The sequence below is a fragment of the Amblyraja radiata genome, chromosome 33 (genome assembly GCF_010909765.2).
Source record: "Amblyraja radiata isolate CabotCenter1 chromosome 33, sAmbRad1.1.pri, whole genome shotgun sequence".
Taxonomy (NCBI): Eukaryota; Metazoa; Chordata; class Chondrichthyes; order Rajiformes; family Rajidae; genus Amblyraja; species Amblyraja radiata.
The window spans coordinates 11,528,638-11,543,118 of NC_045988.1; the positions used below are offsets into that span (position 1 = coordinate 11,528,638).

Below are 14,481 nucleotides of genomic sequence, written 5' to 3' on the forward strand. Positions count from 1 at the left end.
CCACCATTCAATCATGGCTGATCTATCTCTCTCTCCCAACCCCATTCTCCTCCCCGTAGCCCCTGACACCAGTACTAATCAATAATCTATCTATCTCTGCCTAAACAATATCCATTGACTTGGCCTCCACAGCCTTTTGCAGCAAAGATGAATTTATAGAATCTCTTACGATTCTTCTTTACCTTATCTGCCAAGGATATCCCAAGTCCCCATTTCACACTTCTGATTTCCTTAGTACCAGGTGCAGTCGTGGCAATTCTCAGCTCTGGGAGTGTAAAGCTGTAGCAACTAATAATTTCATTCTCTCAGCTCCGAGTGCATTTGACAATGAAAAAGTGCCCTTGCCCTTGGCACCCTTGTCGCGATTTCAACAGTGAGAACCAGCCTGAGTTATTCCAGCACTTTGTGTCTATCTTTGGTATAAATCAGCATCTGCAGTTCTGTGTTTCTACATTTTGTCAGCTCTACAATCAGTTGGTGACCAATCCTCTCCCTGTGATCATTATCCAGACGTTGTAGATGAATGAGACCCCAGCGCTGGTTCTACATACCCGCCCGAACCGTCTGCAATAGACACTACTTACTGTCACTTGGAGCGATCATCCAGTATCGCGCAATAAAACCCCGTCCCCCAACGCTAGCGTCCGATACGAAGGAAACTTTGAGCCGGCTGGTGTTGGTATTGACAGTAGGAGGCGCAACATTCCCGCACAACCTGTTCAAAGGCAAAGCAAAACGTTTGGAGATGAAATCCAAACCCCAGCATTGACCTTCTAATGTTTGACCCGGGATCCAATTCCCATCAATATGGTGAATTGCTCCCAGCGGAGCGACTATTCCTGACCTCCTGCTCATCTGCAACTTACAGACAAGAGCAACGACTGAAAAACAAGTTGCTTCACTCGCCAGCGATGAAATGAAATGAAAGGTCCCGTTCTTATCTCCTCTCTTTCCCCTGCCTACACCCACCTTCCCACACCCCCACTCCCTTCCCTTCCCCAACCCGTCACCCTGCTCCTTTCCCCGCCCTCCACCCCCCCCCCCCCCCCCCCCCAATTCCGTTTTACCCCCCATTACAATCTCCGGCTTTACATTCACCCCTCTCCTTATCTGACAGTCTTGTTTCATTTTCACCTCCAGCCTTTGTCACTTACTCCAATTGCCCACCAGGCTCCTCACCTGCATCCACCTATCACTTTACCCAAACTACACTACTCATTTCCACCTTTCTCCCCCACCTATGCCAATCAGTTTGATGAAGGATCCCGAATCGAAACGTCATCTGCCTCTTCCCTCCACAGATGCCGCACGACCCCCTCCAGTTCCTCCAGCACTTTGTTCTGCTCTTTCCCAATGGTATTTGGCAACTCAAAAGCTGATTATTCCCCCCCCTACCTTAACTCTGTGGCTAAAAGTCTCACGTCCACCTAGTGCTTCTCGGAACATCAAATTGTAATTGCACAAAACAACCCTATTCTGCTCTTAAAAGCTCACCCACACCTCTAATGATAACAAATCGCTGCCATCCAACAGTTCACAGGACAGAGAGTTGTAAATAGAAGTTCATGTGCATAAGTGATAGGGGAAGAATTAGGTAATTCAGCCCATCAATCCACTGCCATTCAATCATGGCTGATCTATCTTTCCCTCTCAACCCCATTCTCCTGCCTTCTCCCATTAACCTCCGACATCCATACTAATCAAGAACCTATCTATCTTTGTTGAGTTGGCCTCCACAGCCTTCTGTAGCAATGAATTCAACAGATTCACAATCCACTAACTAAAGAAATCCCTCCTCATCTCCTTCCTCAGGGAACCTCCTTTAATTTTGAGGCTCTGACCTCTGGGTACAGGTGATCGAGTTAGATTAGGTGCAAGAGGTCAATGTGGGGGGAAAGAGATCTCCGTCTAGACTCTACATCTGCTGACCCTTCAATGCCCAGGTGACACGGAGTACAATTAGAACCCAAAACTAGAAATAGTAGGAACACGTTGAGAAAAGCGTTGCAAAGGATGTTGATGAGGGGGTGCGAGAGTCACTAAAACACAAAGTGCTGGAGGAACTCAGTGGGTCAGACAGCATCTGTGGAAGGAATGGATAGGTGACGTTTCAGGTCAAGATCTTTCTTCAGACTGCTGGTGGTCGGGGGATCAAATACAACTCTACTTTGGTCTAGAGAAACAGCATTGAAACAGGCCCTTCGAGTAAACGTCAACCACTGATCACCCGTTCACACTAGTTATTCCATGTTATCCACTCCCTACACATTAAAGGCAATTTGCGGAGCTCAATTAGCCTACAAATCCGCACGTGTTTAGGATGTGGGAGGATACCTTTAGCACCCAGAGGAAACCTAGGCAGGAGAACGTGCAAACTCCACACAAACAGTACCTGAGGTCAGAATCGAACATGGGCCTGTGGTGCTGTCAGGCAGCAGCTCAACCAACTGCACCACTGCACCATCCAAATGCTAGTTTTAACACCCTGCCCAATTTAGCTCTCCTACGGAGTTAGTTCTAACATTAGCTATCAGCTTAATCCTCAGGGATCCTACACAACTGGCTCAGCTAATATCACAGCAACATAAGTTTAATAGTTTTACATCTTCCTTGGCCGACTGACCTCATTTTATATTTAAAAAACAAAATTACTCTTTGCACTCGGCAGATCAGACGGCATCTGTGGGAAAAGAAACAAATATCTTCACCAGAACTGGGGACAGAAAATAATCAAATTGCAGAGAAGTTGGACACAAAATGCTGGAGTAACTCAGCGGGTCAGGCAGCATCCCTGGAGAAAAGGAATAGGTGACGTTTCGGGTCGAGACCCTTCTTCAGACTTCAGTTTCAGACTTCATACTTCAGCATTTTGTGTCTGTATTTGGTATAAACCAGCATCTGCAGTTCCTACCTACACAAGTTGCAGAGAGTTAGGGAGAGGGACGGACAGGTGGAGGGAACATAGACTGACCTAGCTAACTGATGCGTGTCGAACCCGTTTCCCTCTTCTTCATGAAGATCCAGCCGGTCAAAGTGACAAGGTGAGTGCCCCTCGATGTTTAGGGAGTCGACTTTAAACTGGATCACGAGCCCCGGTTCTGCCAAGATCCACCAAATGCACATCAGGTTCGCTGGGTATTGTGCTGGGTAGCGAGGGGTGGAGAACGATCCCTCAGAGTTTCGAAAGACCCCACCACATGCTGCAATCAGAGACCACAAGAGTCAGCCCACCAAGTCACAGTCCGAAAGGCTATCTTCATTAGATCAGATTAGCTGCACGAAGGGTCTCGACCCGAAACGTTGCCTTTTTCCTTCACTCCATAGATGCTGCCTCACCCGCTGAGTTTCTCCAGCATTTTTGTCTAGCTGCACGTTAAGGCTGTTTTTCATACATTATTCATAAATAAAATTGGGAATTGATGGAGTCAAATTGAAAATCAGAAGGCTGTCTATTTTTAAGCAGGATGAAGAAAGATATCCCAGGATAACTGACCAGGAATGGCAAGATGGAGACAAAGTGCTGGAGTAACCCAGCGGACCAGGCAGCATTTCTGGAGAAAAAGGATGGATGACGTTTCGGGTCAGAACCCTTCTTCAGACTGAAAGATCTTTCTTTGTTCTTTCAATCTGAAGAAGAGTTCCGACCCGAAACGTCACCTATTCCTCTTTCTCAACAGATGCTGCCTGGCCCGCGGAGTTACTCCAGCTGCTTTATGTCAATCTAGAGTCAGGTTGATGGTGGGACAACCAAAGAATATAATGAAAAAAGACACAAAGTGCTGAAATATCTCAGTGAGTCAGGCAGCATCTCTGGAGAACATGGCTGTGTGACATTTGAATGGGTCCATTAGCCTGTTTTGTGTGACGGAATATTATACAGAGGTAGTAACACTCACATGGTGATGGCATTGATGTTCTGGATGGCGCAGTCGCTGCTGGAAAACCAGGAATGGCCGGGACAATGTTCTCGGAGCTAGAAGCAGTGGCAGAGGGAGAGGCTGTAAAGAGACTGATGGACGTCTTGTTCCCATTGTTGGGCACATTGACCACTTCCCCAGAATGATTATTGGTTGATTTCTGAATAACCAGTTCTACAGAAAGAAAGAAAAAACATTGGATGGTTTGGAGAAATGTCAAGTTTAGCAATTATTGTGAAAGGCATTTCATCCAAAGTTGTGTGGGGAATTTTTATAGACTGAGATCGGCAATGGTTGGAGCAGGTTAGACTTGCCCCTCTGCTTGGTCCCAGCTTCAGGTTGAGAAATCTGTAAGCAGTGGGGGGAAAACTAGAGGGAAAGGAGTGTTGTTGCTAAATTGTTACTGAACCTCTCAGAAACTAGGCTAAACGGCGAACAGCCAAGGCCTAATGATTGTACTTTTGACTATGGGATGGGCAATGGTAGGGCCAAGCCCCAACTTTGATACAATACACAAAATCAGACTGCACTTCTTGTACAATACACTGGATGTGCTGCAGTATTGGAATTGAGACCCATCTTTCCTCTCCGATAGATGAGAACAATTCCACATCAATGTCACGGAATTGTAGAGGAGTTCTCTCCAGAGACTAGGACAAAATATATCACTGCCAACATCTCAAGCTCTTAATGGGAACTTGCTCTGCCTCAATTGGGACTCATGCTACAGTAAACTAGTGACTACACTTGGCCTTAGGACATTGATGCTGGGTTGGTAGCACACCAGTGTTGTTAGTACTGATGATATACAACCAATTAATGATTGCTAATTCATTGGAGGTAAACTGCTGGTAGACTTCTGTAGTCAGTGGTCTGTAGATGATCATTACACACTTACTTTGATATATTTGTTGAAGCACGGTTTGGGAGATATATAATTTAGCATGCGGGTGGAGTGAGCGGAAATTAAAGTTCAGTTTAGTTTAGGTTTAGAGATACAGAACAGAAACAGGCCCTTCGGCCCACCGAGTCTACGCCGACCAGAGATCCCTGCACACTAACACTATCCTACACACCTGGGCCAATTTACAATTTTACCAAGACAATTAACCGACAAATCTGTATATCTCCGGAGTGTGGGAGGAAACCAGAGCTCATATAGGTCACGGGGAGAATGTACAAACTCTGTACAGTCAGCGCTTGCAGTCAGGATCGAAACTGGGTCTCTGGCGCTGTAAGGCAGCAACTTTATCACTGTGCCATGAGGCCGCCCGATATATATCCAGTTATACTGAATAAACCAATTAGCAACACTGTACAATCACCTTCAATTGAGTGACTGGTGGCAGCTGATGTTGCCCTCAATGTTCACAGGGAACATTCTAAAAGGATTATTTGCTTCTTTGTGAAATGGTGATACGTGTGTGATAGAAGTACATCTTCCTCAGAATTTTCCTCAGAAAAGTGTGATTACTGGAGGTAAGTTCATATCACTTCCTGAGGTCACAGCTCAGGGTAAAGATTGTACTACTTACTGCCATCTGCCCCGAATGGATTCAAATACTTACGAATGGTGAAAGTGATCAAACTCCCTCCGATAGTCACCGTCAAGATTACAGCCAATCCTATGGCTATGAGCCACATTGGACCTGGGCATGCACCAGCTCTTCCAATGAGTGTTTCCCAGGAGCCATGCACTGGAGTTGAAACATTTAAAATTCATTAAAGCAAAACTCTTTTACTCGCAACTCACAGCTTGCACCTTACATTTACTGTTTTCCTCTTCTACTACCCTCCAAAATGTCTGGCAACATTGTCCAAGATGCTTTCACTTGTGGAAAAATCTCAAACAAGAAACATCGTTACAGGATTGGGGAATTGCTACTCACACACATACCACGTCTCTCACAACACTACAAAAATGCAATGGGCTGATCGACCTCCTTTCACCTATTCCGATGATAGATTGAAAAATAAAGAACTGCAGATGCTGGTTTATACCAAAGATAGACACAAAATGCTGGAGTAACTCAGTGGGTCAGACTGCATCTCTAGAGAAAAAGAATGGGCGATGTTGACTTCAATTGTGGGACTTCTGAAGAAGGATCCCCACCCATGTTTTTTCTCCAGAGATGCCGCCCAACCTGCTGAGTTACTCCAGCACTTTGTGTCTATCTACGATGTTACATGGCTTTTGTTCCCATTTACAATTATTCGCTGTTTCATTTGTTAAACGTTATGATGCAAAGTCTGCCAGTGTTGTAACCTTTTGCTGGTCATCAAATGTCCAAAACATATTGTTCACCTTCTAATGTCCTGCTTGTTGCTTAATGCAATGATGATGGAGTTATTGATGAAACATAGCAGATAATCTGTATCAATGAATGTGCTACAAAACCAGATATGTGATGAGGAGAACAAATACTGTAACAAGTAGTACTAAATGATTTTGCATGCCTTCAGCTGCTGAAGCCCTGGGTTTTGGAATTCCCTCCCTAATACTCTGCCTCTTGAGTTTGCTACAGAGCATCTCTTTCAGTAGATGATCATCAGGGATGTACCCCATGTGTCCTGGCAAATGAATATTTTGGTGTTGTTCGGTCTATTCTACATGGACTCTCAGTAGTTACTCTTCAGGTTCTCATTGATATGATTCATTGCATCTGGCTAATAGCTGCCTCTCAACCTCTCCTTCTGCTTAACATATGTCTTTAAACAAGCTTTTACTCATCCATAATAATACTTACGTTTGTGGCTCAGTGTCAAATTTTATTTGGTAACACTTCTGTGAATCGTCTTAGAATATGCCATCATGTTAAAGAGGCCACCTAAATACATTCCTCCCAAACATGTTATATCTACAAGTCGCAACTCAGTTCACTCATTTGCTGTATCCCAAAACATTATTTCTGAAAGAACCTGCATCATTTTCATTCAGATGAACCACTACTATCCACTTCCACCATCTCCCCAGTAAATCTGTTTCTAGACTGATCACGTGTTCACCAAAATAATGTTTTTGCAGATTTATTTCTTCCCTGCATCCACCCCGTGCATAATTTTCTCTCTATTTGGGCATTTATATTCAGCTGAATTGCTTTTTTATAATAAAACCCAGAGCTATGATTTTCACTTCCTATTAAGTATTAATATTTATAGTTTGGATTAATATTTGTATAAAATATTAATATTTATACTGCCTTTTTTTCATCAAACTACAAACCATCAACTCTGGACATTATTTTCTACTGCCTTGAGTCCCCAGGATTGACAGTTTCAATTTTTTCTAGTTCGAGCTCTCCCTGTCAATGTGACACAAGGTCTGTCATTTATTAAAAAAACTTTAATTAAATGCGGTGCTGAAATGATAACTTTCCCCAGAGTAGGTCTTATTGCAACATGTTTCTTCCGTGGCCTACCCATCAACACACCAGCTGATCTTTGCTTCGCCCTGATGTAGATCCAACCATTGCCTAAGGTTGATTTTCCCTCCCTCAACGAGCAACTTGGACAAGGGGTAGAATGCAGGTCCCTCAAGACCCACAACCCATTCCTGTATTTCATCACCTCTCCGAACACACTCCAGACCCCCTGCATACCATCTAGTCCCCATTCCCTCCCTAACCTCCTCCTTGTTCCTTGTTCTCCAATTCCCCTTATCAATGCCATGTCATCCCTCAGAGCTGGTACAACTCATTTCATGTACTCCCAATTACTTTCTTGACTTCTGACCCTGCCCGACCTTCTACCAACTCCTTCCCCTTCCTCTTCCACCCCACTAGACTTCCCACAGTTTCTCTCTTCCTTCCCCATGTCTTCTGCTCACCATACACCCCATCATGGGGCAATCCAGAATCAATGTTGGTCAAACCAGGATTCAACTTCAGAATATGGATGCACTAAACTGCACTCACCCGATTCATTCTGCAGGTTAGTTTTCAGGTAGTTTGCAGCTCCCTGTTCCCCATGGTCTTCATTCCCACAGTCTGGCTGGAACACTGGGTTAATGAAATCAGTCTGAAAAGAAACAAGTCACTCTCTTATCTCCAGCAGAGGAGGACCAGCAGAGGAGGACAAAGGGCTTAATTAGGAAAGGAAAAATAGATTATGAAAGAAAACTGGCAGGGAACATAAAAACTGACTGCAAAAGTTTTTATAGATATGTGAAGAGGAAAAGATTAGTTAAAACAAATGTAGGTCCCTTGCAGTCAGAAACAGGTGATTTGATCATGGGGAACAAGGATATGGCAGACCAATTGAATAACTACTTTGGTTCCGTCTTCACTAAGGAAGACATAAATAATCTGCCGGAAATAGCAGGGGACCGCGGGTCAAAGGAGTTGGAGGAATTGAGTGAAATCCAGGTTAGCCGGGAAGTGGTGTTGGGTAAATTAAATGGATTAAAGGCCGATAAATCCCCAGGGCCAGATAGGCTGCATCCCAGAGTACTTAAGGAAGTAGCTCCAGAAATAGTGGATTCATTAGTAATAATCTTTCAAAACTCTTTAGATTCTGGAGTAGTTCCTGAGGATTGGCGGGTAGCAAACGTAACCCCACTTTTTAAGAAGGGAGGGAGAGAGAAAATGGGGAATTACAGACCAGTTAGTCTAACATCGGTAGTGGGGAAACTGCTAGAATCAGTTATTAAAGATGGGATAGCTGCACATTTGGAAAGTGGTGAAATCATTGGACAAAGTCAGCATGGATTTACAAAAGGTAAATCATGTCTAACGAATCTTATAGAATTTTTCGAGGATGTAACTAGTAGCGTGGATAGGGGAGAACCAGTGGATGTGGTGTATCTGGACTTCCAGAAGGCTTTCGACAAGGTCCCACATAAGAGATTAGTTTACAAACTTAAAGCACATGGCATTGGGGGTTCAGTATTGATGTGGATAGAGAACTGGCTGGCAAACAGGAAGCAAAGAGTAGGAGTAAACGGGTCCTTTTCACAATGGCAGGCAGTGACTAGTGGGGTACCGCAAGGCTCAGTGCTGGGACCCCAGCTATTTACAATATATATTAATGATCTGGATGAGGGAATTGAAGGCAATATCTCCAAGTTTGCGGATGACACTAAGCTGGGGGGCAGTGTTAGCTGTGAGGAGGATGCTAGGAGACTGCAAGGTGACTTGGATAGGCTGGGTGAGTGGGCAAATGTTTGGCAGATGCAGTATAATGTGGATAAATGTGAGGTTATCCATTTTGGTGGCAAAAACAGGAAAGCAGACTATTATCTAAATGGTGGCCGACTAGGAAAAGGGGAGATGCAGCGAGACCTGGGTGTCATGGTACACCAGTCATTGAAAGTGGGCATGCAGGTGCAGCAGGCAGTGAAGAAAGCGAATGGTATGTTAGCTTTCATAGCAAAAGGATTTGAGTATAGGAGCAGGGAGGTTCTACTGCAGTTGTACAGGGTCTTGGTGAGACCACACCTGGAGTATTGCGTACAGTTTTGGTCTCCAAATCTGAGGAAGGACATTATTGCCATAGAGGGAGTGCAGAGGTTCACCAGACTGATTCCTGGGATGTCAGGACTGTCTTATGAAGAAAGACTGGATAGACTTGGTTTATACTCTCTAGAATTTAGGAGATTGAGAGGGGATCTTATAGAAACTTACAAAATTCTTAAGGGGTTGGACAGGCTATATGCAGGAAGATTGCTCCCAATGTTGGGGAAGTCCAGGACAAGGGGTCACAGCTTAAGGATAAGGGGGAAATCCTTTAAAACCGAGATGAGAAGAACTTTTTTCACACAGAGAGTGGTGAATCTCTGGAACTCCCTGCCACAGAGGGTAGTCGAGGCCAGTTCATTGGCTATATTTAAGAGGGAGTTAGATGTGGCCCTTGTGGCTAAGGGGATCAGAGGGTATGGAGAGAAGGCAGGTACGGGATACTGAGTTGGATGATCAGCCATGATCATATTGAATGGCGGTGCAGGCTCGAAGGGCCGAATGGCCTACTCCTGCACCTAATTTCTATGTTTCTATGTTTCTATCTCCCTTTTGAAATTTTGCTCAGTTTTAGTCTTTATTATTCCATGGTATATCATAGCACCCAGACCCCTCCGTACATGCAATTAATATTAGGGATGATTGTTGCAATGTTTTTGAAGAGCCTTATCAGTAGCGAAGTGTGCAATCATGAGTATGGGTTTTATAATTAGTTTCAAATCTGCCAGGTTACAGAGAGGCAGAATCGGATGGACTGTTGTTTTTGATATTATCCAATGACTTGCAGAAATGCTAAGAGGAGGTCAGAACTGGGCTCAACTGTGGCAAATTTCCATGTGGAATATTGAAACAAAGAACTGCAGATGCAGGTTTATACCATAGATTCAAAGTGCTGGAGTAACTCTGCCGGGTCAGGCAGCATCACTGGAGATGCTGCCTGACAAATGACCTAAGGTAGGACAGTGCCTGGGAGGTCCATTGTTGGCTTGGGAAGGTGCGATCTCAAGGTCCACATTGTTTCCCTTGTGATCACACCTTCCCTATCCAACAATGGACCTCCAAGGAACTGCCCTGCCTGGGGTCACTTGTGGCTGGCGCTACAATAGTCCTGATCTTTTCTCGCCTCAAGTTCTTCAACACACTGATGGCCACTGGCCACAAGGATGGCCACTATGGTTGTGTAAGATGCTGGTGCAATCACCTTGGAGGGGAACAATTCCACATGGAAGTCCAATATCAAAATGATTGAAGCCAAGAGACCCAACATATAAGAGATTAAAAAAATTAGTTTATAGATGGATTCTTCAATAGAAAGAGCTGAGATCTTAAGTTTGATTCCCAAGCCTTATCCTTACCTTACTGTCCTCTCTTTTGGGGTCATCCAGATTGATTTCTATAAACTCCACTCTTTCCCACATGTTTGAGGAAATCCAGAAGCCGCATCAAGAATCAGAAACTAATGCAATTTCCTGAAATACATCAGTGCAATAGGACATAGGTGGATCAAGAGAACAAATGTTTTGATCTGCGTAGGAAGGAACTGCAGATGCTGGTTTACACCGAAGATAGACACAAAATGCTGGAGTAATTCAGCGGGACAGGTGGCATCTCTGGAGAGAAGGAATGGGTGGCGTTTCGGGTCGAGACCCTTCATCAGACAGAGTCAGGGGAGAGGGTCTAGAGATGTGGAAGGGCAAGGTGTGAAAACGACAGGTCAAAGCAGACTATGATAGGGAAATGGTTCATTGTTAGCTGAGGGGAAGGTGACAACGAGGTTTATAACCAGTAACATTAATTAGGGCAGTGAAATTAGTCAGAAAACTAGGGTGGGGGAGGGGCAGAAAGGGAGGGAAAGCTGGAGAATTGTTTTGAGCTACTGTTCAGCTTCAAAACTCCATACATTGTATATTTCATTATTAAAAATATATATATTCATTGTCTTACTTTGTACATGCCAGATTTCCAATATATTATTACGAGTTTTTTGTCTATCATGCCCCTTTTCCTCCTTTGCCTTTCTGCCATTCACCACTCTCCTGCGAGCAGGTCGGTGTACCCTGCAGTATCGCATTTACAGATCCTGATCTCACTCACTCTGCTTGTCTCCCCGTCTTCAACCACCCATAGAAACATATAAACATCGAAAATAGGTGCAGGAGGAGGCTATTCGGCCCTTCGAGCCAGCACCGCCATTCATTGTGATCAAGGCTGATCGTCCCCAATCAATAACCTGTGCCTGCCTTCTCCCCATATCCCTTGATTCCACTAGCCCCTAGAGCTCTATCTAACTCTCTCTTAAATCCATCCAGTGATGTGGCCTCCACTGCCCTCTGTGGCAGGGAATTCCACAATTTCACAACTCTCTGGGTGAAAAGTTTTTTTCTCACCTCAGTCTTAAATGGCCTCCCCCTTATTCTAAGACTGTGGCCCCTGGTTCTGGACTCGCCCAACATTGGGAACATTTTTCCTGCATCTAGCTTGTCCAGTCCTTTTATAATTTTATACTTTCTATAAGATCCCCCTCATCCTTCTAAACTCCAGTGAATACAAGCCTAGTCTTTTCACCCCCTGTATCTATTGCACCCCCTCCCCCCCTCTCTCGTTTTACCTTTGCCACCCTTTCTCTCTCTCTCTCTCTGTTTCTATCTTTGTCTCTACATGTCTTTCTATTGAAGTCACCGATCAGAGTACTCACACGTTTTCAAACATGTTAAATCCTGTATCAACTGTCTTCGTGTTCTCGTCACCACATGTTCGACATAGTGAATGATAAAAAATACTCCAAGATTCAGATCCACAGTATAAATGTTCCCACGACTGTGTGCGCGCCAAGTACCTCTGAGCTCTGAACTCTAAAGTTGATCAGCAGTCTCTTTTGATCCTTATTCCCAGTCACATGTGGCACTGCAGCTAAATACCTCGAGATTTATCCTGTTCCTTTCTAAATAACGTGGGGGGGGGGGGGTTATTTTAATCTCAGTTGAGACTCTTGGAGTTAATAGACTGTGACTGACTAGGGGAGAATTAAACCGAAAAACAGGTTGAGAATTTTTGCGAGAGAGAATCAGACTGGGAAATCAAATGAAAGACGAACAAAACTCGAGGGAGAATCGGAAATAAGGAATCGGACTGGGAGAAAATGAGAGGGAGTCAGAGAATCGCCCCTGAAGAGGGATTCATACAAGTGACGAATTACCTCAGAATAAAAGACTGGTGGAGGAGACACAAGTACAGAACACAAAGTGCTAAAGTAACTCAGCGGGTCGAGCAGCCAATGTGGAAGACATGCATGGAGGGCATTGGAGGACAAGCGACTCCAAAATTAAGCAGCACTCATTTTATCCTTATTGCAGTCAGATGAGGCACCACAGCCAAATACCTGGAGATTTATCTTGCCTTTTGTTTTAAATGGCGTTGAGTTGTCCTTTAATCTGCGTTGTGGGAGAGGAAGTACACAGGAGTCAATTGTACAAAACTGAAGACACATCAAAAAGGGTCTCCACCCGAAACGTCACCCATTCCTTATCTCCAGAGATACTGCCCGGCTCGTTGAGTTACTCCAGTTTTTAGTGTCTATCAATCTTCTATACAAAACTGTTTCTCAATTTTATTCATTCATTCTTAGTACGTTTATTTGAATCCCTAAGCATGTCATCCCCACTGGTTTAACGTGACAAAGCTTCATGAAGCCGCTGTCCCTAGCCCCTCTCCTTGGCGAGGAGAGGAACAATGAAAAGTGGGGCCCACCAGCTTGTAGCCAAGAAGCAGCGGTGGAGGGTGGTACATTCGTTGCCAGGAGCCAGTTTCCTTTTTCCAATAATTTATCCTACTATAGATGTACAGCTGACTACCATGTAGCTCTCTAATTTATCCCCCTCGCTTTTTTTGAATAAGGAAACAACATGTGTTGTCCTAGTCTTCTTGTGCATTATCCAAGATAAATAAGTTGCAAACATCCATGTTAGAGCCCCAGCAATCTCCTGCCTTGCTCCCGTAACATTCTTGGATAGGCCCTGGGATTTATTTTTGAACGCTTCCTCCTTCCTGAAACAGGTTCCAGAATATCAGTGTACAACTCTCTGTCCTCCACATACTTCTTCCCGGTGAACGTGAATGGGAGGTATTTATTTAGGACCCAACGCATATCCGATCATACCTGATTCAGTACAGAGGAGATATGAAGCGACCTAATCTCTCCCTGGCTATCTTTGGGGGATTTTCCTTAACCCTGCTTGCCAAAGCCATTCCATGTTTTCCTTTTGCCCTCCTAACTTTTAATTTTTTTTAATTTCTCTCATTTTCTTTAAACTTCAATGGATCAATATACCTGCACCTGACATATGCTTCATTTACTGATCAAACTTTCATTTTTAAATTTTTGTTAACCAGGTTTGAGCATCATATATTACTTCAGTTTACACCTCTATTGTAATTATTCACACTCTCACCCGGGAACCAGTGGACCCAATTAGTCAATAAGGATTTCATATGTGCTCTAAATAATCAGGATTAATTATTGTTAAATCCATTCACATGTACATTCCTTTCTCTGAGCTATGCCTGTGTTATTCTAAATCAGATGCTAAATTGGAACCAATTGAAAACCTTGTGTTTAAAGATTTGAGGATTCAATAGTTACAACATTGGTAAATAAATTAATGCGAATAAACTACATCTGTTTGGAAGTTTTTCTCTCTTCTCAATTGGCATCAAATCAGGTCTAACCGTGCTCTTGAGATTTTCTGAAGTAGAAGTCAATGCGTTGTTTTCCAGATTGGACGGCTGTGACCAGTGGTGTGCTGCACGGATTGGTGCTGGGTCACCTATTTGACATATATACATATATTTTAAATATTGGATGGGAATGCTGATGGCAGGTTTAGTAATTTTGCAGATGACACCAACGTTGGTGGTTTGGTGTGGTGAACAGTGAAGGTTTTCTAAGGTTACAACAGGATCTACATCAACTGGAATAGCAGGTGGAATTTAACTCTGACAAGTGCAGAGCAATGCATTTTGTGCAGTTAAATTAGAGCTGGCTGTACACAGTGAATGGCCATGGAGAGCATTGTAGAACACGATACAGGTACACAGTTCCATAAAAGTGGCAA

The 14,481-nt window shown here is 43.9% G+C and overlaps 1 protein-coding gene across 1 annotated transcript in view; it reads right to left on the reverse strand.

Annotated features, from left to right (window-relative positions):
* The window catches only part of LOC116991164 (membrane frizzled-related protein), a 33,563-nt gene extending 21,381 nt beyond the window's left edge, over nucleotides 1-12,182 (reverse strand). Inside the window, exons 1-7 of the mRNA XM_033049533.1 lie at nucleotides 12,066-12,182; nucleotides 10,726-10,839; nucleotides 7,832-7,934; nucleotides 5,486-5,614; nucleotides 3,897-4,091; nucleotides 2,972-3,200; nucleotides 585-715 (exon numbers count right to left, since the gene is read on the reverse strand). Coding sequence (XP_032905424.1) covers nucleotides 585-715; nucleotides 2,972-3,200; nucleotides 3,897-4,091; nucleotides 5,486-5,614; nucleotides 7,832-7,934; nucleotides 10,726-10,788 — 850 coding nt within the window. The 5' untranslated portion in view covers nucleotides 10,789-10,839; nucleotides 12,066-12,182. The remainder of the gene's footprint in view (nucleotides 1-584; nucleotides 716-2,971; nucleotides 3,201-3,896; nucleotides 4,092-5,485; nucleotides 5,615-7,831; nucleotides 7,935-10,725; nucleotides 10,840-12,065) is intronic.
* Nucleotides 12,183-14,481: the final 2,299 nt, after the last annotated feature.